Raw genomic sequence first — 25,881 nt, 5'->3', positions numbered from 1 at the left:
AGTAGTTGTACTTTGATAAATATAAACAAGGATGAACGCTAGAACACACAGTATACAGTGGGACTTGACTTCTCATCAGTGGTCCTTCTCCAAGGCCACATCCCTGGGATTTAAGCATTCCAGAGAGGAGCCAAGGAGAATCTGGAGTTCATTTGTACATTCTAGTAAATCTAGTAGTTTGTTGCTTTCCAGATTGAAGGCTTCCAAGTCTTTGGAGGAAGAGAACAAGATACTTGCTGAAATCTGTCTGTAAAACTCTGCCTCTGCAATTGGGACAATTTTCAGATGTGGAAAACTCCAGCGAAATATGCAGGATGACATTTTCACTTTCTTAAGTACATCTGAAAGCAATAACCAGTTTTGTGGTCTGCAAAATAAAAAGAAAAGGTAGTCCCAATTTCTGGCAAAAATAAAATTTCCCCCAACCATTAATTATCATCTTGAAAAAGCTACCTTATAGGCATAACAGGAGCCATTTACTTTCACTTCAACACCCCTGCCATTTCTCACCATGCCCACTCATAGACCAACATTCTTCTTTCAAGGTAAGGGTAAGTACCTACTTCTGATGAGGGTAACTCTGGATTCATCTGGTTATCAGACATTTGTAGAAGACCAAACTGAATTATATAAAGCAAGGGAAACACCTTAGTGGGATTTATTATAACAGTTCCTCCACTGCTCTCATTGCTGATGAAAAAATTAAACTCCTGTTGACTCAGCTCTCACCATAATTTGGGTAATGACTCTTAATATGTCTCACTAGGTTTACTGAGATAAGTGAGTCTGTACCCCAACCCAAAAGGATGACTATAAACACCTCTTTGATCTTCCCTCTCCCCCAAGTCCATTCCTTTCACACACTCTGCAACACAACTTTACTATTTCTATTTATAATAAACTTCAAATCAAAACCACAATATCATCTTCTCTTATTTAGGATGCTTATTATCGAAAGACAAAAATAACATATGTTGGTGAGAATGCAGAGAAAAGAGAATGTGTGTATGCTGTTGGTGAATTCCTCAAAAATGAAAAATAAAATTAACATGTGATTCCGCAATCTCATGGCTAGGTATATATCCCAAAGAAATCAAATCAGTATATCAGTAAGATATCTGCACTCTCATGTCTACTGCAGCACTATTCACAGTAGCCATGTATGGAATCAACCTAAGTGTCCATCAACAGACAAGTGGATTTTAAAATGGAATATATTTACATAATGGAGTGCTAGTCCACCACAAAATGACTTGAATCTTGATATTTGCAACATAGGTGGACTTGGAGGTCATTCTATTAAATGAAATAAACCAGGCACAGAAAGTTCTACCTATAGGTAGGAAGTAAAAAATGTTAACCTCATAGAGGTATGGAGTAGAAGGGTGGGTACTAGAAGCTAGGCAGTGTAGGTGGGAGAGGGAATTAAGAGGAGATGATTAAATGGCTATTAAAATACAGTTAGAGAGAAGGAATAACATCCAGTATTTGATAGCACAGTAGGAAAATTATAGTTAACTATAATGTATTGTCTGTTTCTAGAAGAGAAGGTTTTAATATTTCTAATACAAAGACATAATACATGTTTGAAGTGATGGGTATCCCAAGTGCCCTCATTTGATGCTTACATATTGTATGCATGTATCAAAATATCACATGAACCCTCAAATGTAAGAATCCATGGCATACTAACAAAAAATAAAGTGAAATAAAACTGTCACTGTTTACAATGGAATACACATAACTCCAGAGCCTGAGGATACTATTGTTTACTAAGCACCAATGTTAAAATGTTAAAAAAAGTTCTCTTGATAAGATATTGGTCACCAGGGCACAGTGGCTCACAAATAGTGTAAGACTGTATCTTACTAAATATGACCATACACAAAAATCTCGAGTGACACTGATGATTTTCCTAATTCTACATGAGAAGGAAGATTAACGGCTTTGTACAGTACACCTTATATTCCCAAGAAACCCTTGTAATGATCTGTTGAAGGATTCCTAGGACTCCTTCCCAAAGAATTTAGTAAAAGAAACTTCTGTGCTTTGGCTTCTGGGGCCTTACTTACATTGGTGGTGTTCTCATGAGGATAATTTATACTATACTGTACTATACTATACTATACTATACTATACTATACTACACAACCAATTAATTAGCTGAGTATAATAAATCTTTAAAAAAAAAACCTATTTGCTACATCATGTAAAACTCTTAGGCATTTAGCACCCACTCACCCTCATCTACTTAAAAAGAGCTTTAAGTCCTGCTACTACCCACAAATCAGCTCAGCTAATTTTCAGTGACATAGCAGCCATGCTCACCCCTGCAAAGATGAAACTTGAATGTTGTAACAAGGTAAGAGGGGGTATCTGAAAATTTAAATTCAAACACATCACTGCAAGCCTCATTGTCATCATCCTGGTCCTCTGGTCCTGGGGGGTCTGCCAAAACATTGGATTCCCCTCCATTATCTGGTTCTAATGGAGAAAAGAAACAGACAAAGGTGTTAGCAATAGCAGGATTTCAGCTGTCATCAAATGAACAACTCTAAATAAAAATATAAAAATAGATTCTTTTCCAATGGAGTCTGTTTTATAGCATGCACAACCTATCCCCCGTCAACCACACCAAAGAAAAATGTCCTCTTCCTATTTTCCACTCAACTAAAAACAATAATATTGCTCACCACAGACAGAGCTGCCGTAGAACTCCCAAGAGCTATTCAGCTTACTGTCACTGCAACCCTGCAGGTCATTTAAGTAATCTGGAGAGAGAGGGGAAAAAAAAGATCAACTTTTAAAAAAATGTTAAAATTAGTAATTCCAGCAAAGTTGCAGGATACTAAATCAACACACACAAAAAAACCAGTTACATTCCATACTAGTGTATGGAAGTAATCCATTTCCATACTGGTGTATAGAAATGTAGTCTAGTAATGCCTGGGGCTTGCATGATTAGTTCTTCACTCACTGAGCTACACAGACTATTCTAAATAACCTCTTCTGTGGGAAGTTTGAGGTTTCCATTATCCAGAATCAAGATGTAAAAATCTGAGTCATTATTTGTTTAAAAATGCTTGGTAGGAAATCCAAATAATTTGGGGAAATCTTTTACAGCATTAGGGTAAAAATAGATCAAAGGAAATATAGAATCAACGGCTAATTACCAAAATAATTAGCTTCACTAGACTACTATATTCCGCAATACAGAAAAGCCACATTGCTGCTATTTTAAAGTCTCAAGCTTTTAAATTTGTACCTAGTAAAACTCAAATCTCAATAACCTGGTCTCCCTCTAATATTTGAATAAAGAACATATCTTGAACTTTGTTATTCCTGTTCCTTAAAGTGACCCACCTGTTAGAAACATTTCCATAACTTTGCTGTGGGTCATTTTCATAATGGTTCTGCCTGAGTAGGTGGCCAAAGTGGGGCCAGCGCCATAGGAAAGGAGGAGGCGGACAATTTCCAAACAATCATTTTCAACTGCACCATGGAAAAGGCCTAGTACAACCCCATCAAAAAGTGGGCGAAGGACATGAACAGGCACTTCTCAAAAGAAGACATTTATGCAGCCAAAAAACACATGAAAAAATGCTCATCATCACTGGCCATCAGAGAAATGCAAATCAAAACCACTATGAGATATCATCTCACACCAGTTAGAATGGCAATCATTCAAAAGTCAGGAAACAACAGGTGCTGGAGAGGATGTGGAGAAATAGGAACACTTTTACACTGTTGGTGGGACTGTAAACTAGTTCAACCATTGTGGAAGTCAGTGTGGCGATTCCTCAGGGATCTAGAACTAGAAATACCATTTGACCCAGCCATCCCATTACTGGGTATATACCCAAATGACTATAAATCATGCTGCTATAAAGACACATGCACACGTATGTTTATTGCGGCATTATTCACAATAGCAAAGACTTGGAACCAACCCAAATGTCCAACAATGATAGACTGGAATAAGAAAATGTGGCACATATACACCATGGAATACTATGCAGCCATAAAAAATGATGAGTTCATATCCTTTGTAGGGACATGGATGAAATTGGAAACCATCATTCTCAGTAAACTATCGCAAGAACAAAAAACCAAACACCGCATATTCTCACTCATAGGTGGGAATTGAACAATGAGATCACATGGACACAGGAAGGGGAATACCATACTCTGGGGACTGTGGTGGGGAGGGGGGAGGGGGGAGGGATAGCATTGGGAGATATACCTAATGCTAGATGACGAGTTAGTGGGTGCAGCGCACCAGCATGGCACATGTATACATATGTAACTAACCTGCACAATGTGCACATGTACCCTAAAACTTAAAGTATAATAAAAAATAAAAAAAAGAAAAAAAAAGGAAAGGCCTAGTAAGAGATGTGTGGTGGGATTAAACTCATGCACACTTGCTCATTTCTTGACTTTTCTTTAACAATAGGCAAAATTGGATACATGTGTACCATGTAAGCCTCGTAGACACAATATTCAACTCATGAGGAATGTAACTGCCATGTACAGATAGTGAAATTGAGACACAGTTACTGACCCATGATCAAATGACAAATTATTGTTATTATACATTTAATCCTTTTAACAGGACTCATGAAGGGACTATTTCAGCACTAACTCTCAAATGAAAAATCTATCTTAATCTGAGGCCTGAAAAACTGAAGACAGAATAAGTATTTTAAAAGTTCTGAAGGAAGTATGGACAGGATGTAAAAAGATAACTCAAAAAAAAGTTTACCATTATGAAAGCTAATACAACAAACAACTGTTAAACAATTTTAAAAATGCCTGTTTGTTTATATAAAGAACCTGGGTGCAAAGATAAATGGTGAGTTTAGACTCTCCTAAAAGCCTGCCCTGGCACCTTTCACAGATCTGTGATCAAACTTGTGGCTCAGAACCAGAGTTGTCAGGATCAGGATGAGATCTGAAAAAGCACAAAGTTCTCCCACCCATGTCTATTGGAAGGTGGAACACTGCCCACAGTGCCCTCCTGATGGAATGCTGTTTGGAATCTGTGGAAAACCAAAATACGTTTTAGTTTTTTTTTTTTTTTTAACTATTAGCAAACCCTAATACCCAACCCTCAAGCAGCCACCACATTTACACCACCAGAGGATTCCACAACTGACAAATCTTGGTTTCTCACCAATAAACTAAGGTCAAAGGCAGGATGAAGGCCAGATCTGGGGATGTGGATGGTGATAACAGGTCCTTCTGAACCAGCTGTGGGACATTTGTACTCTCAGGACTTAAAACTCAAATATACATTTTGAATATAGTCACAATAAAGAGTCCAGAGTCTTATAAGGCAGTATCACTAATTATTTGTCACTAATTATTGATATTTTCAGGGGCTTTTGCCCCTGGGAACATTAAAGAACAGTCCAACATTCCATGCTCTCACCACTTACCAACTGAGGGAAAGATATAAACATACATATACAGGAATAGGAAGAAATGAGGCTCCAAATGCTATCCAATGGACAAGAAAAGACCTGAAAGTGAAGGCTGAAGGCAACGAGGAGTTTGAGCTTGGTCTCACTGGGAGACCATACATGAGGTATGAAGAAAGATTGTGAAGCTTCACAAGGCCTCATGAAGCAGAAAACTTCTTCAGTTGGGCAATGAAGAAAAGTTATGTCAATTCAAGGAAAAAGTGATCAAAATAATAATATCACTACCCTATCCCAACCAAATGCTATTTGTATTCTTACTTTTGAGTACAAGAATGACTTGGTCACTGACTTTTGGAAAGAAAAAAAAATTAAAAAGAAAATTAGAGAAAAAATTGTTGTTTTTTTTTAAAACAACACTACTATAAAACCACAACAAGAAAACTAACGTGACCCTAACACTGAAATAAACCATATCTGTTGCAGGGAAACACACACACACACACACACACATATCACAGACATACACATATACATATATACACCATAACTTAAAAATCAGAATCAATCCTACAAGGGTAACCACAAGATTTTTGTTTGTTTGTTTATTTTGAGACTGTGTCTCAACTCTGTCTGCCAGGCTGGAGTGCAATGGCACAATCATGGTTCACTGCAGCCTCAACCTCACTGGGCTAGGGTGATCCTCTCACATGTCTCCTGAGTAGGTGAGTAGCTGAGATTACAGGCATGTGCCACCATTCCCAGTTGTTTTTTTTTTTTTTTTTTTTTTTTGTAGAAACAGGGTTTCACCATGTCATCCAAGCTGGTCTCAAACTCCTAGGCTCAAGTGATCCTGCTGCTTTGCTGCTTTGGCCTCTCAAGCTGCTGGGATTACAGGCATGAGCCACCGCATCCAGCCCCATGTGTAGTTCTTTTTTCAGTATTATCATTCCAACAATGTAGAGGTTATAGTAATAACATTTTAGAGTACCAGTGTTGAAGAAGAGTAACTAAAATGAGGCTGAACATTTATGAAGGATATATCCTAACTCTTGTTAAATTTGAAACACTAATTGTTTTATTTGTGGAAAAAATATATGTAATGTACATTTATCATCTTAACCATTTTTAAGTGTTCAGTTCATGGTCATTAACTCTTTCACATTATTGTGCAACCATCACCATCATTCATCTAAAGGACTTTCAACAGGCTCTGTACCCATTAAACAGTAACCCCATTAACCTTTCCTACAAACCCAGGCACCCACCATTCTACTATCAGTGTCTATGATTTTGACTTCTCTTAGCATGTCACGAGTGGAATAATAAAGTATTTGTCATTTTATGACATGCGTATTTCACTTAGCATAAATGAACGTCCTCAAGGTTCATCCATGTTACAGCATATGTCAGAAATTCCTTCCTTTTAAAAAGAAATAATATTTGGGCCGGGTATGGTGGCTCACTCCCATAATCCCAGCACTTTGGGAAGCCGAGGTGGGCAGATCATGAGGTCAGGGGTTCGAGACCAGCCAGACCAACATGGTGAAACCTCATCTGTCCTAAAAATACAAAAATTAGCTAGGCATGGTGGTGGGTGCCTGTAGTCCCACTACTCAGGAGGCTGAGGCAGGAGAATCACTTGAACCCAGGAGGCAGAAGATGCAGTGAGCTGAGATTGTGCCACTGTACTCTGGCCTGGACAGCTCTGTGCAATTGAAAAATGAGAACACATGGACACAGGAAGGGGAACATCACACTCTGGGGACTGCTGTGGAGTGGGGGGACGGGGGAGGGATAGCATGGGGAGATATACCTAATGCTAGATGATGAGTTAGTGGGTGCAGCGCACCAGCATGGCACACGTATATGTATGTAACTAACCTGCACAATGCGCACATGTACCCTAAAACTTAAAGTATAATAATAAAAAATTCAAAAAAGAAAAACAATTTAAGAATATTTTAAGTAAAGTTTATAATGTTTTTGTTATTGAATTTTATGTAATTAATTTGTTTTGACTTTGACTAGTAGTTTATAAGTTTATTAGTTTTTTTATTAGAGTTTTGAAAGTTTTTATTTGGCTTTTTGAACAAGTTATTAGAAACTTGTGTTTAAGACAACTTTTGTTGGGCTGAGCACAGTGCGTCATGTCTGTAATACCAAGTTATTAGAAAGTTGTGTTTAAGACAACCATTTGTTGGGCTTAGCACAGTGGGTCATGCCTGTAATGCCAGCACTTTGGGAGGCTGAGGCAGGTGGATCACTTGTGGCCAGGAATTCAAGACAAGTGTGGGGAATATGCAGAGATCCCCATCTCTACAAAAATACAAAAAACAGTCAGGAATGGTGGCACACGCCTGTAGTCCCCACTATTCAGGAGACAGAGGTGAGAGGATCACTTGAGCCCAGGAGGCTGGAGGCTGCAATGAGCTGAGATCATGACACTCCACTCCAGCCTGGGACACAGAGTGAGATCCTACCACAAAAGAAAAAAGATAATATTTGCTGTATTTATATTAATGGCAAATAAAACAAAAATTTCTTTGCGTGCTTCTTTCCTGCCAGCCCACTAATTTCTAACAAAGACACCAATAACACACATTGGGGAAAGGACACCCAATTTACTAAATGGGGCTGGGGAAACTGGATGTCCATACGAAGAATGAAACTAGATCACAAAACCTCAACAGATAACAATATCAACTCAAATAACAGACTTAAATTTAAGACCCAAAATATAAATGTACTAGACAAAAACAGAGGAAATGCTTCAGGACATTGGTCTAGGCCAAGATTTTATGTCTAAGACTTCAAAAGCATGGATAAACACAAACAAAAATAGGGAAATTGAACTCTGCAAAACAAACAATCAACAGGAGTGAAGAGACAATCTATAAAATGGGACAATATATTTGCAAACTGTTCATCCAATAAGGGACTAATATATAAGGAACTAAGCTCAACAGCAAAAAAAAAAAAAAGACATTAAAAGGTAGGAAAGGATCTGAATAGACAGTTCTCAAATGAAGACATATAAATGGCCATCATATATATGTAAAAATGTTCAACATCACTAATCATCACAGAAATACAATTCAAAACCCCTGTGAGTTACCATATTACACCAGTCAGAATGGATATTACTAAACAAGACAAAAAAATAAATTCTGCCAAGGATATGGAGAAAAGGTTGTTTTACAAACTCTTGGGATGTAAATTAGTACAACCAATATGGAAAACAATATGGAGGTTTCTTTAAAAACTAAAATTAGAACCACAATATAATCCAGCAATCTGACTAGACAGTCTCTATCAAAGAAAAATAAAAAAGTAAATCCCGATAGGTAAACATGGAATTGGCCTAAATGCCCACAGTGAATGAAAGGACAAAGAAAATGTGGTATACATACACAACAGAATATTTTAAGCCATATAAATGAATGAAATGCTGTCACTTGCAACAACCTGGATGGAATTGAAGGTCATTATGTGAAGTAAAATAAGTCAAGCATACCAAAAGAAATATCACCTATTCTCACTCATATGTAGGAAAAGTTGATGTCATGAAGGTAGAGTGTAAGATAATAGTCTCCAGAAGCTTGGAAGTGGGTGTAGGTGTGGGCAAGATAAACAGGGGTTGGTTAATTTATGGTACAAATATACAGGCATATCAAAAGAATATGATCTAATGTTTAATACCAGAGAAGGGAGACTACAATTAACAAGAGTATGGTATATTTCAAAACATCTAGAAGAGAAGGTATGAAATATTCCCAAAACAAAAATAGTAAATGTTTGAAGTAACGCATATCCTAAATAGCCTGACTGGATCATTACAAATTGTATAGATGTATCAAAATATCACATATAGGCAGGGAACGGTGGCTCGTGCTTGTAATCCCAGCACTTTGAGAGGCTGAGACAGGCAGATCACTTGAAGTCATGAGTTCGAGAGCAGCCTGGGCAACATGGCGAAATCGTGTATCTACAAAAAAACAAAAATTAGCTGGGTGTGGTGGTACATGCCTGTGGTCCCAGCTACTCAGGAATCTGAAGTAGAAGGATCACTTGAGCCCAGGAGGCAGAGGTTGTAATAAGCTGAGATCGCACCACTGCACTCTAGCCTAGGTGACAGAGCAAGACCTTGCCTAAAACAAAAATAAATAAATAAATAAAAAACAGAAAAGAAAGAAATCATCACATATGTGATATACATACATGATAGAATATATACCCCAGAAATATGTACAATTATTATGTGTCAAAAAGAGTTTTTTAACTAAAAACTTGTGTTCTATTTAATTTACATGTTGCAAATTCACTTAATATCTGAAAAAGTTACTATTTTTCTAACCATCCAAGTTGCAGTCTAGAAACTTTAATTATCCAAATACCAGAAATCTAAAGCAACAATGACAGCCATCCTTACATAAACAATCTCAAAACCACCTGTGCCATCAAAGGCTTTGGGGCCTAAAGATGTATAGATGTGGAATTTGTTGAAGCTGTTGATTGGTACAGGCCTCACATCCATCAGTTCTATAAAAAACAACCCAAACTGAAACTGTTCTAGGTTATTACCTATCCAAGCCATTTAACACTTCTGGGAGTTAGTTTCCTCATATGAAAACAGTGATAATAGCTGGCAAAGATGATGACAGAGTAAAATGAGTTAGTTCAGATCATGTGAGCTTAGAAAGAGCACACAGCCCAGTGCTCAGTTGACATAAGTCAACATTGTCATCATGCATCTTGGGAGGAGTATGGGTGTAGGGGGCAGGAGTGAGGGGGTGATGAAGGAGCAGTGACTTGGGGAGAAACCCTAAGTCTGAATTCTTCCTCCAGTGCTCAGCCCCAGGGCTACCTTAACCCTCTCTCAGAAAGAGACCACTCAGGTCTGCTCCACACCCTCACATCTGAACACCTGTGCCCAACCTGCATTGCCACTTCCTGCCTGCTATCCACACAGGGCCACCATAGCACAGGCAACACCATATAGAGCTAATAACATCTCTTCCTCTTGCTAATCAGAATCCAAAAGGGCCCATTAAATTTCCCCAAGTCACCAAGCCCTGAATTTTTTCAAGTTTTATAGCAGAAATAAGTAAACCAGACTGGAGGAAGCTGGAGCAACCTGCCTGACTGCTTGCCCGTTTGCACACTGTGACTGCACAAGCCACCAAATAGCAGGGAGACTGAGGCTAACACAGACATGCTAGTCCCCTGATGTGAAGGGGCTAAGCTCTGCTCTCCAAGTCCCCTGATGTGAAGGGGCTGAGCTCTGCTCTTCAAGTACCTCCCACTATCCCATCCCAGCTAGCAAGCCCTGCTTTCCAGCTAGAAGCAGCAGCTGCTCTAGGAGTGCTCACCAGGACACTCACCTCATAGCCAAGCCATGCTGCCCGCTGCAGGAGAGTCTCACCAGCATGCCTATCGACAATAATTCTCCTTGCTCTCAGCTGCACTGGGCGAGATTAGTTGGTTTCCTGAGGGGAACACGAGTGTGGCAGCTTCATGGACTGGGAAGCTGGTAGCAACTCTTGCAAGCAGTTGAAGGGCTTCATCTCCTGCTTGGATGAAGTCAGATCATAGTTGGAACTGGGTTCAAGTTGCTTTCTGAATCTTGGGACAGTTGACTAAGACAAAACGAATTAGTATACACAGTTAAGATTAAGACTACATCCTTTCCACATCCACTGCTTCCCCTCCTCCTTCCTGTAAGACAAACCTGCATGGGGAAGGCAGTTTCCTTTCCTTCCTGGGAGGTGGAATATCAAAGGAAAAGTGTTACAGACTGGGGTATGAACTTAAATTTTAATAGTTTCCAATTTTATCACCATCAAGGAAGACTTCCCCTCTAAGACAGGGAAGTTAGGAGTCCAGTAAAAGAAAGGCTTTACATCCTTGAGAAAAGCAGGTAGGTGGGGAATGTTGGGGTGAGGGGAAATAGCTCCTATATAAGCCCAAGGAGAAAACAAGTGCCAAGAGGTACCTTGCCATCAGCATTCTCAACGTAGCACTTCCCTGTTAGCAAGAACCCCTGCCTCGGGTCCTGAGATATCAAGTGCTTGGTTTTGCATTGTCTCTTCCCAGATGGCTTCTCACTGTTATTAGTGTATTTCTGCAGCAGGGAGGCAGCAGGGCACTCCTCTTCCTTGTCTGTGCACAGCATGTCTGTCTTAACGCTCTCATTAACTTTCTGCTGCTTATCAGGCAGCCTCAACAATGGTATGCAGCTTGAGTGAGTCGGCTTTTGGCTGCTTGCATTGTTGGATAAAATCTTATTCTTCGGTGAAGGGCCTGAGAACATAGACAAGGCTAAATATAGATGGTGCAGAATGGTGGCAGAATAGCTAACAGGAAAGAGACACGGGGAAAAGGGCAAAAAAAAAAGAGTCATTACATAGTTGTAGCCCATGCAGAAAGAAAATCCCACTGTTTTTTTTTTTTATTATTATTATACTTTAAGTTTTAGGGTACATGTGCGCAACGTGAGGATTGTTACATATGTATACATGTGCCATGTTGGTGTGCTGCACCCATTAACTTGTCATTTACATTATGTATATCTCCTAATGCTATCCCTCCCCACTCCCCCCACCCCACAACAGTCCCCGGTGTGTGATGTTCCCCTTCCTGTGTCCATGTGTTCTCATTGTTCAATTCCCACCTATGAATGGGAACATGCGGTGTTTGGTTTTTTGTCCTTGTGATAGTTTGCTGAGAATGATGGTTTCCAGCTTCATCCATGCCCCTACAAAGGACATGAACTCATCATTTTTTATGGATGCATAGTATTCCATGGTGTATATGTGCCACATTTTCTTAATCCAGTCTATCATTGTTGGGCATGTGGGTTGGTTCCAAGTCTTTGCTATTGTGAATAGTGCTGCAATAAGCATATGTGTGCATGTGTCTTTATAGCAGCATGTTTTATACTCCTTTGGGTATATATACAGTAATGGGATGGCTGGGTCAAATGGTATTTCTAGTTCTAGATCCCTGAGAAATCACCACACTGACTTCCACAATTGTTGAACTAGTTTACAGTCCCAACAACAGTGTAAAAGTGTACTTATTTCTCCACATCCTCTCCAGCACCTGTTGTTTCCTGACTTTTTAATGATTGCCATTCTAACTGGTGTGAGATGGTATCTCATTGTGGTTTTGATTTGCATTTCTCTGATGGCCTGTGATGATTAGCATTTTTTCATGTGTCTTTTGGCTTCATAAACATCTTCTTTTGAGAACTGTCTGTTAACATCCTTCGCCCACTTGTTGATGGGGTTGTTTGCTTTTTTCTTGTAAATTTGTTGGAGTTCTTTGTAGATTGTGGATATTAACCCTTTGTCAGATGATTAGATTGCAAAAATTTTCTCCCATTCTTAGGTTGCCTGTTGACTCTGATGATAGTTTTTTTTTTGCTGTGAAGAAGCTCTTTAATTTAATTAGATCCCATTTGTCAGTTTTGGCTTTTGTTGCCATTGTTTCTGGTGTTTTAGGCATGATGTCCTTGCCCATGCCTGTGTCCTGAATGGTATTGCCTAGGTTTTCTTCTAGGGTTTTTATGGTTTTAGGTCGGACATTTAAGTCTTAATTCCATCTTGAATTAATTTTTGTATAAGGTGTAAGGAAGGGGTCCAGTTTCAGCTTTCTACATATGGCTGGCCAGTTTTCCCAGCACCGTTTATTAATAGGGAATCCTTTCCCCATTGCTTGTTTTTGTCATGTTTTTCAAAGATCAGATGGTTGTAGATGTGTGGCATTATTTCTGAGGTCTCTGTTCTGTTCCATTGGTCTATATCTCCATTTTGGTACCTGTACCATGCTGCTTTGGTTACTGTAGCCTTGTAGTATAGTTTGAAGTCAGGTAGTGTGATGCCTCCAGCTTTGTTCTTTTGGCTTAGGATTGACTTGGCAATGTGGGTTCTTTTTTGGTTCCATATGAACTTTAAAGTAGTTTTTTCCAATTCTGTGAAGAAAGTCATTGGTAGCTTGATGGGGATGGCATTGAATCTCTAAACTGCCTTAGGCAGTATGGCCATTTTCATGATATTGATTCTTCCTATCCAAGAGCATGGAATGCTCTTCCATTTGTTTGTGTCCCCTTTTATTTCATTGAGCAGTGGTTTCTAGTTCTCCTTGAAGAGATCCTTCACATCCCTTGTAAGTTGGATTCCTAGGTATTTTATTCTCTTTGAAGCAATTGTGAATGGGAGTTCACTCATGATTTGGCTGTCTGTTTTTCTGTTATTGGTGTATAAGAATGCTTATGATTTCTGCACATTGATTTTGTATTCTGAGACTTTGCTGAAGTTGCTTATCAGCTTAAGGAGATTGTGGGCTGAGACAATGGGGTTTTCTAGATATACAATCATGTCATCTGCAAACAGGGACAATTTGACTTCCTCTTTTCCTAATTGAATATCCTTTATTTCCTTCTCCTGGCTGATTGCCCTGGACAGAACTTCCAATGCTATGTTGAATAGGAGTTGTGAGAGAGGGCATCCCTGTCTTGTACCAGTTTTCAAAGTGGATGCTTCCAGTTTTTGCCCATTCAGTATGATATTGGTTGTGGGTTTGTCACAGATAGCTCTTATTATTTAGAGATATATCCCATCAATACCTAATTTATTGAGAGTTTTTAGCATGAAGGGCTGTTGATTTTGTCAAAGGCCTTTTCTGCATCTATTGAAATAATCATGTGGTCTTTTTCGTTGCTTTTTTTATATGATGGATTGTGTTTATTGATTTGTGTATGTTGAACCAGCCTTGCATCCCAGGGATGAGGCCCACTTTATCATGGTGGATAAGCTTTTTGATGTGTTGCTGGATTCAGTTTGCCAGTATTTTATTGAGGATTTTTGCATCGATGTTCATATGTTCATCAGGGATATAGGTCTAAAATTCTCTTTTTTTGTTGTGTCTCTGACTGGCTTTGGTATCACGATGGTGCTGGCTTCATAAAATGAGTTAGGGAGGATTCCCTCTTTCTCTATTGATTCGAATAGTTTCAGAAGTAATGGTACCAGCTCCTCCTTGTACCTCTGGTAGAATTTGGCTGTGAATCCATCTGGTCCTGGACTTTTTTTGGTTGGTAAGCTATTAATTATTGCCTCAATTTCAGAGCCTGTTATTGGTCTATTCAGGGATTCAACTTCTTCCTGGTTTAGTCTTGGGACGGTGCATGTGTCCAGGAATTTATCCATTTCTTCTAGATTTTCTAGTTTATTTGCATAGAGGTGTTTATAGTATTCTCTGATGGTAGTTTTTATTTCTGTGGGATCGGTGGTGATATCTCCTTTATCATTTTTTATTCCATCTATTAGATTCTTCCTCTTTTCTTCTGTATTAGTCTTCCTAGCGGTCTATCAATTTTGTTGATCTTTTCAAAAAACCAGCTCCTGGATTCATTGATTTTTTTTAAGGTTTTTTTGTGTCTCTATCTCCTTCACTTCTGCTCTGATCTTAGTTATTTCTTACCTTCTGCTAGCTTTTGAATGTGTTTGCTCTTGCTTCTATAGTTCTTTTAATTGTGACATAAGGGTGTCAATTTTAGGTCTTTCTTGCTTTGTCTTATGGGCATTTAGTGCTATAAATTTCCCTCTACCCACTGATTTAAATGTGTCCCAGAGATTTTGGTATGTTGTATCTTTGTTCTTGTTGGTTTCAAAGAACATCTTTATTTCTGCCTTCATTTCATTATGTACCCAGTAGTCATTCAGGAGCAGGTTGTTCAGTTTCCGTGTAGTTGAGCAGTTTTTATTGAGTTTCTTAATCCTGAGTTCTAGTTCTAGTTTAATTGCACTGTGGTCTGAGAGACAGTTTGTTATGATTTCTGTTATTTTACATTTGCTGAGGAGTGCTTTACTTTCAACTATGTGGTCAATTTTGGAATAAGCGTGGTGTGGTGCTGAGAAGAATGTATATTCTGTCAATTTGTGGGGAAGAGTTCTGCAGTTGTCTATTAGGTCCACTAGGTGCAGAGCTGCGTTCAGTTCCTGGATATCCTTTGTAACTTTCTGTCTCATTGATCTCATTTTCTAAGGTTGACAGTGGGGTGTTAAAGTCTCCCATTATTATTGTGTGGGGGTCTAAGTCTCTTTGTAGGTCTCTAAGGACTTGCTTTATGAATCTGAGTGCTCCTGTATTGGGTGCATATATATTTAGGACAGTTAGCTGTTCTTGTTGAATTGATCCATTTAGCATTATGTAATGGCCTTCTTTGTCTCTTTTGATCTTTGTTGGTTTAAAGTCTGTTTTGTCAGAGACCAAGATTGCAACCCCTGCCTTTTTTTCTTTTCCATTTGCTTGGTACATCTTCCTCCATACCTTTATTTTGAGCCCATGTGTGTCACTGCACATGAGATGGGTTTCCTGAATACAGCACAGTGATGGGTCTTGACTCTTTATCCAATTTGCCAGTCTGTGTCTTTTAATTGGAGCATTTAGCCCATTTACATTTAAGGTTAATATTGTTATGTGTGAATTTGATCCTGTCATTGTGATGTTAGCTGGTTATTTTGCTTGTTAGTTGATGCAGTTTCTTCCTAGCCTTGATGGTCTTCACAATTTGTCATGTTTTTGTAGTGGCTGATACCAGTTGTTCCTTTCCATGTTTAGTGCTTGCTTCAGGAGCTCTTTTAGGGCAGGTCTGGTGGTGACAAAATCTCTCAGCATTTGCTTGTCTGCAAAGTATTTTATTTCTCCTTCCTTATGAAGCTTAGTTTGGCTGGATATGAAATTCTGGGTTGAAAATTCTTTTCTTTAAGAATGTTGAAAATTGGCCCCCACTCTCTTCTGGCTTGTAGAGTTTCTGCTGAAAGATCAGCTGTTAGTCTGATGGGTTTCCCTTTGTGGGTAACCCAACCTTTCTCTCTGGCTGCCCTTAACATATTTTCCTTCATTTCGACTTTGGTGAATCTGACAATTATGTGTCTTGGAGTTGCTCTTCTCAAGGAGTATCTTTGTGGCATTCTCTGTATTTCCTGAATTTGAATGTTGGCCCACCTTGCTTGATTGGGGAAGTTCTCCTGGATAATATCATGCAGGGTGTTTTCCAACTTGGTTCCATTCTCCCCATCACTTCCAGGTACACCAATCAAATGTAGATTTGGTCTTTTCACATAGTCCCATATTTCTTGGAGGCTTTGTTCATTTCTTTTTATTCTTTTTTCTCTAAACTTCTCTTCTCACTTCATTTCATTCATTTGATCTTCCATCACTGATACCCTTTCTTCCAGTTGATCGAGTCAGCTACTGAGGCTTGCGCATTCATCATGTAGTTCTCGTGCCATAGTTTTCATCTCCAACAGGTTCTTTAAGGACTTCTCTGCATTGGTTGATCTAGTTAGCCATTTGTCTAATCTTTTTTCAAGGTTTTTAACTTCTTTATCATGGGTTCGAACTTCCTCCTTTAGCTCGGCAAGGTTTGATCATCTGAAGTCTTCTTCTCTCAACTCATCAGAATCATTCTCCGTCCAGCTTTGTTCCATTGCTGGTAAGGAGCTGCCTTCCTTTGGAGGGGAGAGGTGCTCTGATCTTTAGAATTTTCAGTTTTTCTGCTCTGTTTTTTCCCCATCTTTGTGGTTTTATCTACCTTTGGTCTTGGTGACGGTGACATACAGATGGAGTTGTTGTGTGGATGTCCTTTCTGTTTGTTAGTTTTCCTTCTAACAGTCAGGACCCTCTGCTATAGGTCTGTTGGAGTTTGCCAGAGGCCCATTCCAGACCCTGTTTGCCTGGGTATCAGCAGTGGAGGCTGCAGAGCAGTGAATACTGGTGAATAGCAAATGTTGCTGTCTGATCATTCCTCTGGAAGTTTTGTTTCAGAGGGGTACCCACCCATGTGAGGTGTCAGTCTGTCTCTACTAGGGGGTGCCTCCCAGTTAGGCTACTCAGGGGTCAGGGACCCACTTGAGGAGGCAGTCTGTCCGTTCACAGATCTCAAGCTGCATGCTAGGAGAACCACTACTGTCTTCCAAACTGTCAGACAGGGACATTTAAGTCTGCAGAGGTTTCTGCTGCCTTTTGTTTGGCTATGCCCTGCCCCTGGAGGTGGAGTCTACAGAGGCAGGCAGGCCTCTTTGAGCTACAGTGGGCTCCACCCAGTTTGAGCTTCACGCCACTTTGTTTACCTATCAAGCCTTGGCAATGGCGGGCACCCATCCCCTAGCCTCGCTGCTGCCTTGCAGTTTGATCTCAGACTGCTGTGCTAGCAATAAGCGAGGTTCCGTTGGCATAGGACCTTCTGAGCCAGGTGTGGGATATAACCTCTTGGTGTCCCATTTGCTAAGACCATTGGAAAAGTGCAGTATTCAGGTGGGAATAGCCCAATTTTCCAGGTGCCATCTGTCACCCCTTTCCTTCGCTAGAAAAGGGAATTCCCTGACCCCTTGTGCTTCCTGGGTGAGGCGATGCCTTGCCCTACTTTGGCTCATGCTCAGTGTCCTGCACCCACTGTCCTGCACCCACTGTCCAACAGTCCCCAGTGAGATGAACCCGGTACCTCAGTTGAAAATGCAGAAATCATCCATCTTCTGTGTCGCTCATGCTGGGAGCTGTAGACTGGAGCTGTTCCTATTCAGCCATCTTGGACAATATTTCGAAAATCCCACTGTTAACTCTTACTTTGGAGCAACTTCAATTTTAAAATTAAGTTTTCAGACATAATTATCCCTCATTTAAATGGAAAATAGGTTAACACATCAAACTGCAAGTAACAATTTTCTTCAAAGTGCTCAGACAAGAGAACAGAGCACTCTCGTACCAACTCTCTGTGTACATTCCACAAGGAAGTGGGTAGGGTAGTCAAGAAGTGGCCTCTGCATACCTTCTTCATTGTCACTGGGTTTAAGAGATTCTTCCAACCAGCTTCTGTTGCCTTTGACCTCTGCCCTTTTCTTGCTGAGTTTCTCTTTCATGATATCATAATCCCAGGCAGTGACCTCAGGCTGGACTCTCTGTGTCACTTCCTTCCTGCTTTGCAGACTAGGTTTGTTCTCTGCTGCCAACACCTGCTGCTCCCACTGTTCTCTAAGGTGCATCAAATGGTGTTTCTTAGGATGTAGCCCTGTAAATGTAATATACACCTTCAGGTTGGTCAGCTCACTATAATGTGGGTCTTCTAAGTGGACAGAGGAATTTGTCACTTCCCTCTAGGGCCAGGTATCTAATGAATAAATAACTAAAAATTAATCCAAATGCTGCCTTGAAAGAACAAATGACTTTATGCATCACCAGTAGTGTGAGGGGAGGAGAAGGGAAAGGAGTGTGGTTACTCTCTCTGATTTTGGGAGAGAACCTAATTATTTTTGACCCTCTCTGGGCTTGAGTGCCTGCATCTGGCTGTAAAGCAGGTAAGTTATGAGTGGAGTTTGTGGGGCTCCATGGTGGAAATCTCATGGAAGAGGAGTGGGAATAAAAACTCTTCACTGCTATGTGTCATGGCTTCCCTCCACTGATTCTGTTTATGGGGCTACATGCCACACATCCACAGGCCATGTCTGTCCACTGTGACTGTATGTACAGGCCCACTGAGAAGGCAGCTAAAGGTGACAAAACTCACCTATATAAACCTGTTTTTGCTTGTTTTTTAGGAAAGAGTCCTCTGGCAACTTCTCTGCAGTAGTCTCTGTCTGGTTGCTGTCACTTGAGACTTTGTGTTTCCTTTCCAGTTGGAGGATGGGGCTGTGCATCACATCCATAGCTACCTGGTCTGCAGCTGGCTCACCTACAGGCTGCCTTTCCATTAAATACTTCTCTGCAGGAAGATCTTCCTCCTTTAGGGCTTTAAAGGAATTGTGCTGTTTGTTTCCAGGACTATGCTTGCCTAGCAGGAGAGAAAACCAGAATACATAAGTGAATTCAAAAATCACCAAGAGAAGGCAGGATTCAGGGAACAGCTGAGACCATGCCAAGGTAATCTGCTATTGACAGATGCTTCTTTAGAAACTGGAGTTCTCACATTGTTAATATCAAGTTCTCATAAATAGACTTGTCCAAAGGAAGGATACACTGAAGATGAGCAGCAAGCAAAGCAGAAAGTTAGACATACACCACACTCATAATTCTCTCCTTCTACCTCTGTATATTAGGGGAATGAGACAAATAAGAAAGAAGATGAGACATCAATGCTATCTTTTTAAAAAAAATATTACAGTCCTTTCTTTCAGCAGCATGATCCAATCAAGCCAGGACTGGCATAAATATCTCTACAGTAATATGTGCTGAGGTCATTATTTTGAAATAAAAGACTGATGAGATGAAGACCGAAAATATACCCAAAATGTCATCTACTGAAGTGGTAACACCAGTATTCACTTGGACCAACAGCAGAGATCATGAAGAAGGAGGGAAGGGAGACAGCATGTCAAAAGAAACCTAAACCCTTAATGGGCAGAAGTAATCGTCTCTTCCATAGGGCCCATGGTCCAGGACATGGCAGCTGCCTGCAAAATCAGCAGAGGGAAACAACTTCCAGAGGAAGGCTGAGAACCTGGGCAGACTTAAGGTGCTGCGAAGAGGGGTCTGGGAAAAGCCAAAGACAAGGTTTGACAGCACATGCACAAGTTCAGAGACAATTTTTAAAAACTCAGTCTGCTGGTTGCACAAATGTGGAAGGAAAAGCTTTTCACGGAATCCAAGGAGCTTCCATTTCCTGTTCAACATAGGACCACCACAATGAGGACACTGGTCACACCAGCTGGGACTAATCAAATGTTTGTAGAACTACAGACAGCAATTTTGTATGGAAAATGTATGTAGAACTACAGACAGCAGTTTTGTATGGAAATGAGGAATATGTCACCAGAAACTGGATGAAAGGCTACCCTTGCTAAAACAAGTTCAAGGAAGTTGGCAGAATTGCCTTCATGTCCAAGGATGTTGTGAAAGGCAGGACTTAAGAGCGATGAACTAGGATATCTAGAAGGACACTAAGTCTTAAAACATTCATGGTACTATATGGCTTCTTTTGGCAAACTACCAGCAAAATGAGAGAAAAGGGAAATGATTTAAAGACAAAATTTGTAATTAAAAAGAAAGCAAAATGAATATATTTGGCAAACTCTGTCTAGTCATGTAAAGAAAAACAAAGTGGTTTCAAAAGAATAAAAACAACATATAGCAAAGCTATCATTTGCTAAAGAAATAGTTCAGATATAAGGAAAACAGGTGCTATTCATCAAGGCAATGGGATAATGAGCCTGAAGGCATTTGAGAGATCTTGGAGGCAAGCTATGGCCTTGTAGGCAATTACACCCCCTCAAGTATCTATTCCCTGCATTTTGTTGCAGTGATCTTTGGCTGCCCCAGCAATGGCTCAAGCTGGCCCAGATGTGCCTCATATCTCACTGCCAGAGGGGATAAGCCTTAAACTATAATAATATCCATATAGTTCTGACTCTACAGGTACACATAATCCCTGAGCCAGGGCCATGTTCACCTGCATTATAAAAGATGTTTTGGACAGCCTGGGGTTTCAGGCAGAGACATGGCATAGGGGGATAGCCAGGACAGAGTTCCCACTATAGTAATGTTTTGTGGAGCTGTGAGTCTGGAGCCAACTCCAAGAGCCCAGAACTGTAGAACAACCAGAGTGCAACTTCAGCCTGGAAGAGCTACAGGAATGTAACTCCAAGCCATGAGAGCTTCTGGGTGAACTAAAGCCCAGCAAAATCATTCAGGCAGGAATGCCTACGCCTTGAGGGCTGAACTCTTACCTCAGTGTACATGATGTAAGGCATGAAATCAAAAGATATTATTGTCCAGCTTTATAACTCAGTGTTGGCTGGGCAGGGTGGCTCACGCCTGTAATCCCAACACTTTGGGAGGCTGAGACAGATGGATCACGAAGTCAAGAGATCGAGACCATTCTGGCCAACATGGTGAAACCCCATGTTTACTAAAAATGCAAAAAATTAGCTGGGAGTGGTGGCATATGCCTATAGTCCTAGCTACTCAAGAGGCTAAGGCAGGAGAATCACTTGAACCTGGGAGGGAGATGTTGCAGTGAGCTGAGATTATGCCACTGCACTCCAGCCTGGCAACAGAGTGAGACTCTGTCAAAAAAAAAAAAAAAAAAAAAAAAAAAAAAAAAAAAACTCAGTGTTGTTGTTTTTCTCCCTCTTTTGTATTTTGGGCTTACTTGGAACCAGTTACTCCTTTCTTCTTGCCTATTCTCCATTTTTAAATGGGAATGTCTTTCCCATGCCTGCTCCACCATGGCATTTTAGAAGCACATAATTTCACAGGCTCACAGTAGAAGAGAAATTTGTCTTATAGTAAATTAGGTCTTGTGTCCCATTCATATCTGATTAAGAAGAGATTCTAGATTTTGGACTTTTGAGTTGATGCTGGAACGAGTTAAGATTGTGGGGCTATTGGGATGGAATGAATACATTCTGCATATGAAAAGGACAGGAATTTTCAAGACTACAGATGGAATATTATGGTTTGAATGTTTCCCAATATTCAAGTGTTCGAAATCTAGTCCCCAATCCAACAGTGTTGAGAACTGGGACCTGCAAGAGGTAATTAAGTCATGACCATGGGACATTAATTAATGTCATTACTGTGGGAGTGAGTTAGTTATTGTGGAACTGAGTTCATAATTAAATTAAATGAGTTTAGTCCCCTTCTTCTCTTTCCCTTGGGCTCTCTTTCCCATCTGCTTTCCATCATGGGATGCAACTGGAAGATGGAGCTCGCCAGAGCAGTCCCTCATAATTCTTGGCCTCCAGAACTATGAGCAAATACATTTCTGTTGACTATAAATTACCCTGTTTGTACCAGTAGAAAACATACTAAGACATGAATTCTTCTAGTTAGATCATTCAACTTATTTGATCCAATTAGCCTCCCCTGAAGGTACCATGGGAGGGAGTGGGGATGTAGAGTGAAAACCTAAGTATTATCTTAGGAAATGCCATGTGCAAATGGAAAAGTATACTTTTAAACTTTTAAAGTGTACTGTCTTCTCTCCTTAACTCCTTTAAGGTAGAAAACATTTTGAAAAAAGTGATTGCATGGTGTCACAATGCAATTGTGAGTCACAATCAGGAAGCAGCTTAGCTAGTGTGGGACCCAACCCAGAATGAACTTCCCTTCCCACATCAAATATCAGATTAAGAAGCTCTTAACCTGAGTGTTTTAGATTCTACTTTTGTCCTTTATATCTGAACTACAGATCTCATATGGTCATCTATATCTCTAACACTCTCAACTTTGTCTAAGGCATTTTTCTTGAGGAGATACTTTTCCAATTAAGTTTTACCCCTACTGCAAAATTATCTCTCATCCACCTGACCTTTTGCCCAAACTGAGAGCATCTTTTACTGGAAGAGTTGTGATGAGTTATTTCACAGGGTGAAGTCAGTGGGCAATGATTGGCTAGTAACCTCATCTCTCTGCTCAGTGAATGACACTACCTCTATAAGAGCCCTGGCTGACTCTTGTCTACTCCAAAATTTCCCATCTGGCAAAAGCTACCCAGTGAGGGTAGGGAGGTTTCCCCTTCACATACCACCTTTTGCTCCCCTCTTCATGAGGAGACCAGCCAGAAAAGGATGGCCAGCCTGCTACACAACTGTGCCTTGGAAGGTTGTAACTCATCTCATGGGCATTCTCCCGACACCCCATGTAGTACCAGGAAACCCAGGGGACCATGACCTCATCCTGAACTATTATCAAGAACCCTCCATTGCTAAACGTGGGGTTCACTGCAATCACACTTACTCACATAGAGTTCCCCTACCTCTCAAAAGGATTTTTCCCCAAAACTGGTTCCATTCACCATTTCCCAAATCCTCCAAGTCATTAAAAAAAGGGACAATAATTTCAAAGAATTGAGGTATCTTCACTATTACCTCTTTGCTCAAAGATTCTCATTCCTCTAAATGAACCCCTGCCACTCCCCTCACAAGATATTACATGACCTTACAAAAGCCAGTAATAATTCTGCCCACAGTGATGGCCCAAGATACACAGACTATCAGCTATACAGGTGAGAAGTTCTATGTTCCATTGCTGCACATCTTAACCTGGATGTTCTCAAATTAGACTATTTCAGTCATCACACACAGCATTAATCACACGGCAAAGGATATAAATTAAGAGATGTAGGGGTCCTAACCATTAGACTCTACCATAGCTGTTATTTTAAGCCCTTCTAAAAAGCAGAAAACCATGTGCCCTTGATAGATAAGAATGTAAATCTGTTATCTGAGGTCTACCACCTGCTCCCTGCAACGTGGTCTTATGAGACACAGCACATACATTCCATAATTTATCAAAGCTGTGCCATAGTAGTACTTCATAGAAGTATCTCCATGGCAACATTTACAAGTCTCCACAGCAAAAATAAATTCTGCCACTGTTGGTGCCACAGATGCTGGGCCCTAACAAGATGGGAGGAGACTGAGACTTTTGAGGGTTTCCCATGATCCATTTCCTCTGCAGGCAACTGTATCAGCTCCAGCTGAGACTAACCTTGTTATAACTTATGCCCTCTCCATCACGGGCATCAACTTCCTCTGCATCTAATTCAAGATAGTCTACAAAGCATTCAGGCATATTCTCCTGGAAGAGAAGTTCCTGAGCCAATAATTCCTGCCCAGGCATTGAGACCAAACACACCCCAGGTCTGCTTCAGTGAAGTGGCTGGCAGAAGAGAAGGAAACCCACATTATCGAAGGAAGGGCTAATATGTACATCTACTATGTATCAACAAAAATAAATCAATAATTAAAAACCTAAAAATTGTATTATACTGTTTCTAACTATAGGGCCAAGCCTCCTTTATAAAACGAGATGTGTCCCTTGTCTAAAGGAAAATAATACTTCATAGATTATTAAAAGGAAATTATCTTTCACAGATAATTCATTCCTGATTGCCACAATGATTAAAAAGACAATCAGTCCTTCACTCCACAGATGGCAAAAACAGCCCATTTTTCTGAGAAGACACCAAACAGAAGTCAGAATCTTGTATGTGATTGCTTTATCTCACCTCCCTGGGCCCTGGGAACAGGATCACCCTGTTGCCACCAGTGTGGTAATTGAGCCACAAAGCAAGTGGCTCAGCTGTACTTACATCTCTCACAGTTATTCTGGCTGGCAATATCCTCCTCCAGAAGACATTTTGGCTTTTTGTCCTGATTTCCTTTCCACCTCTCTGAGTCAGCTGTGCTGAATTTGTATGGCTTGGCGTCCTTGGTTTCTGAATGGAAAAAAAAGAGGGATGAAAATCAACACCTTATTATAAATGCTATTTCATTTGTCTTACAACTAAAGAAAAATATGTCCAAACAAATGTTTGCCCAAAATTAACCATGGACATAAACTCTTTAACCATACTGTTTTCAAGGAGTTTATGTATCTAGACACACAAGCTATAAGCATGTATATCAGTGAACACATTTTTGTGCACATTCTCTCTTGGAAATAAAAACACAGCATACACACAAAACAGAAACAGCAGGAAAAAAATCTCACAAGGAATATAGGCTATAAACTACCTTTTGAATATTTGGAAATAAAATTTAACTTTAAAGGCTTATATAATATTATAATGACAATAATATGAAAAACATAAATTTGAAGAACTGAACTCATATTAAACACTAGGCAGACATAAAATACTGTCCTTTTTTAATTCTTCTAGTCATGTAATTAAAATGGGCACTCAGGGGGTCATTTAAATAACTTCATTTATTTTTATAAAGATAAAACAAATTCTTTTTAACATTCCAAAGAAAGTGGCCTATTCATCTTTGAAATAAAAGTAAAAATCTTAGAAAATTCCTATACAACATGTATCATAATTAACTTATCAAGTTAAATATATGCTATATCCCATTCTGCCAAGAGGTACGGGAGACAGCGAGAGAGAGAGAATGTGTGTGTGTATGTGTGTGTGTATGTGTGTGTGTGAGTTGCACGATCCTGCAGAACCACAGCTGCTACACATCTTCTCAAGCAAGTAATCAAGTAAGGTATTCTGAGCAGCTAGATATATTGGTTATTTTATCAACAGAAAAATAAAATCAATTGATAGGTAAATGCCATGCATTTTTTAGAAATTATTCACAATAATTAAAACTTCTGTTACAGGCTGAGCATCTCTTATTGTAAATGCTTGGGACAATTATTTTAATTTTTTATCAGATTTTGGAATATGTACATATACATAATAAGGTATCTTGACTATGAGAACCAAGTCTATACAAAAAAATCATTTATGTTTCACATACACTTTACACACATAGACTAAAAGTAATTTTATTCAGTATTTTTAACAATTTTGCATATGTAACAAAGTTTACGTTAAGTATTTGTTTGTGGGCTTTTCCACTTGGGGCATGATGGTGGCATTCAAAAGTTTCAGATTCTGTAGCAAAGTATCCAGAAACATGTATATCCTAAGTACTACTATTCACATTCCCTTACTGGACAT

General features: G+C 39.8%; 1 protein-coding gene across 1 annotated transcript; it reads right to left on the bottom strand.

The window, feature by feature from the left end:
- Nucleotides 1-75: 75 nt before the first annotated feature.
- LOC465993 (BCL-6 corepressor-like) lies at nt 76-25,881 on the bottom strand. Its single transcript, XM_063805032.1, is given in 11 exon segments — nt 76-367; nt 2,329-2,368; nt 2,371-2,484; nt 2,694-2,771; nt 3,364-3,555; nt 10,723-11,062; nt 11,419-11,744; nt 18,259-18,597; nt 18,994-19,257; nt 24,520-24,645; nt 25,875-25,881. Coding segments are annotated over 11 exon segments (2,118 nt in total).

This window comes from Pan troglodytes, chromosome Y (assembly GCF_028858775.2).
Source record: "Pan troglodytes isolate AG18354 chromosome Y, NHGRI_mPanTro3-v2.0_pri, whole genome shotgun sequence".
In the NCBI taxonomy this organism is placed as follows: domain Eukaryota; kingdom Metazoa; phylum Chordata; class Mammalia; order Primates; family Hominidae; genus Pan; species Pan troglodytes.
Note: the sequence above shows the minus strand (reverse complement) of the source record. Positions and strands in the feature narration are given on the sequence as shown.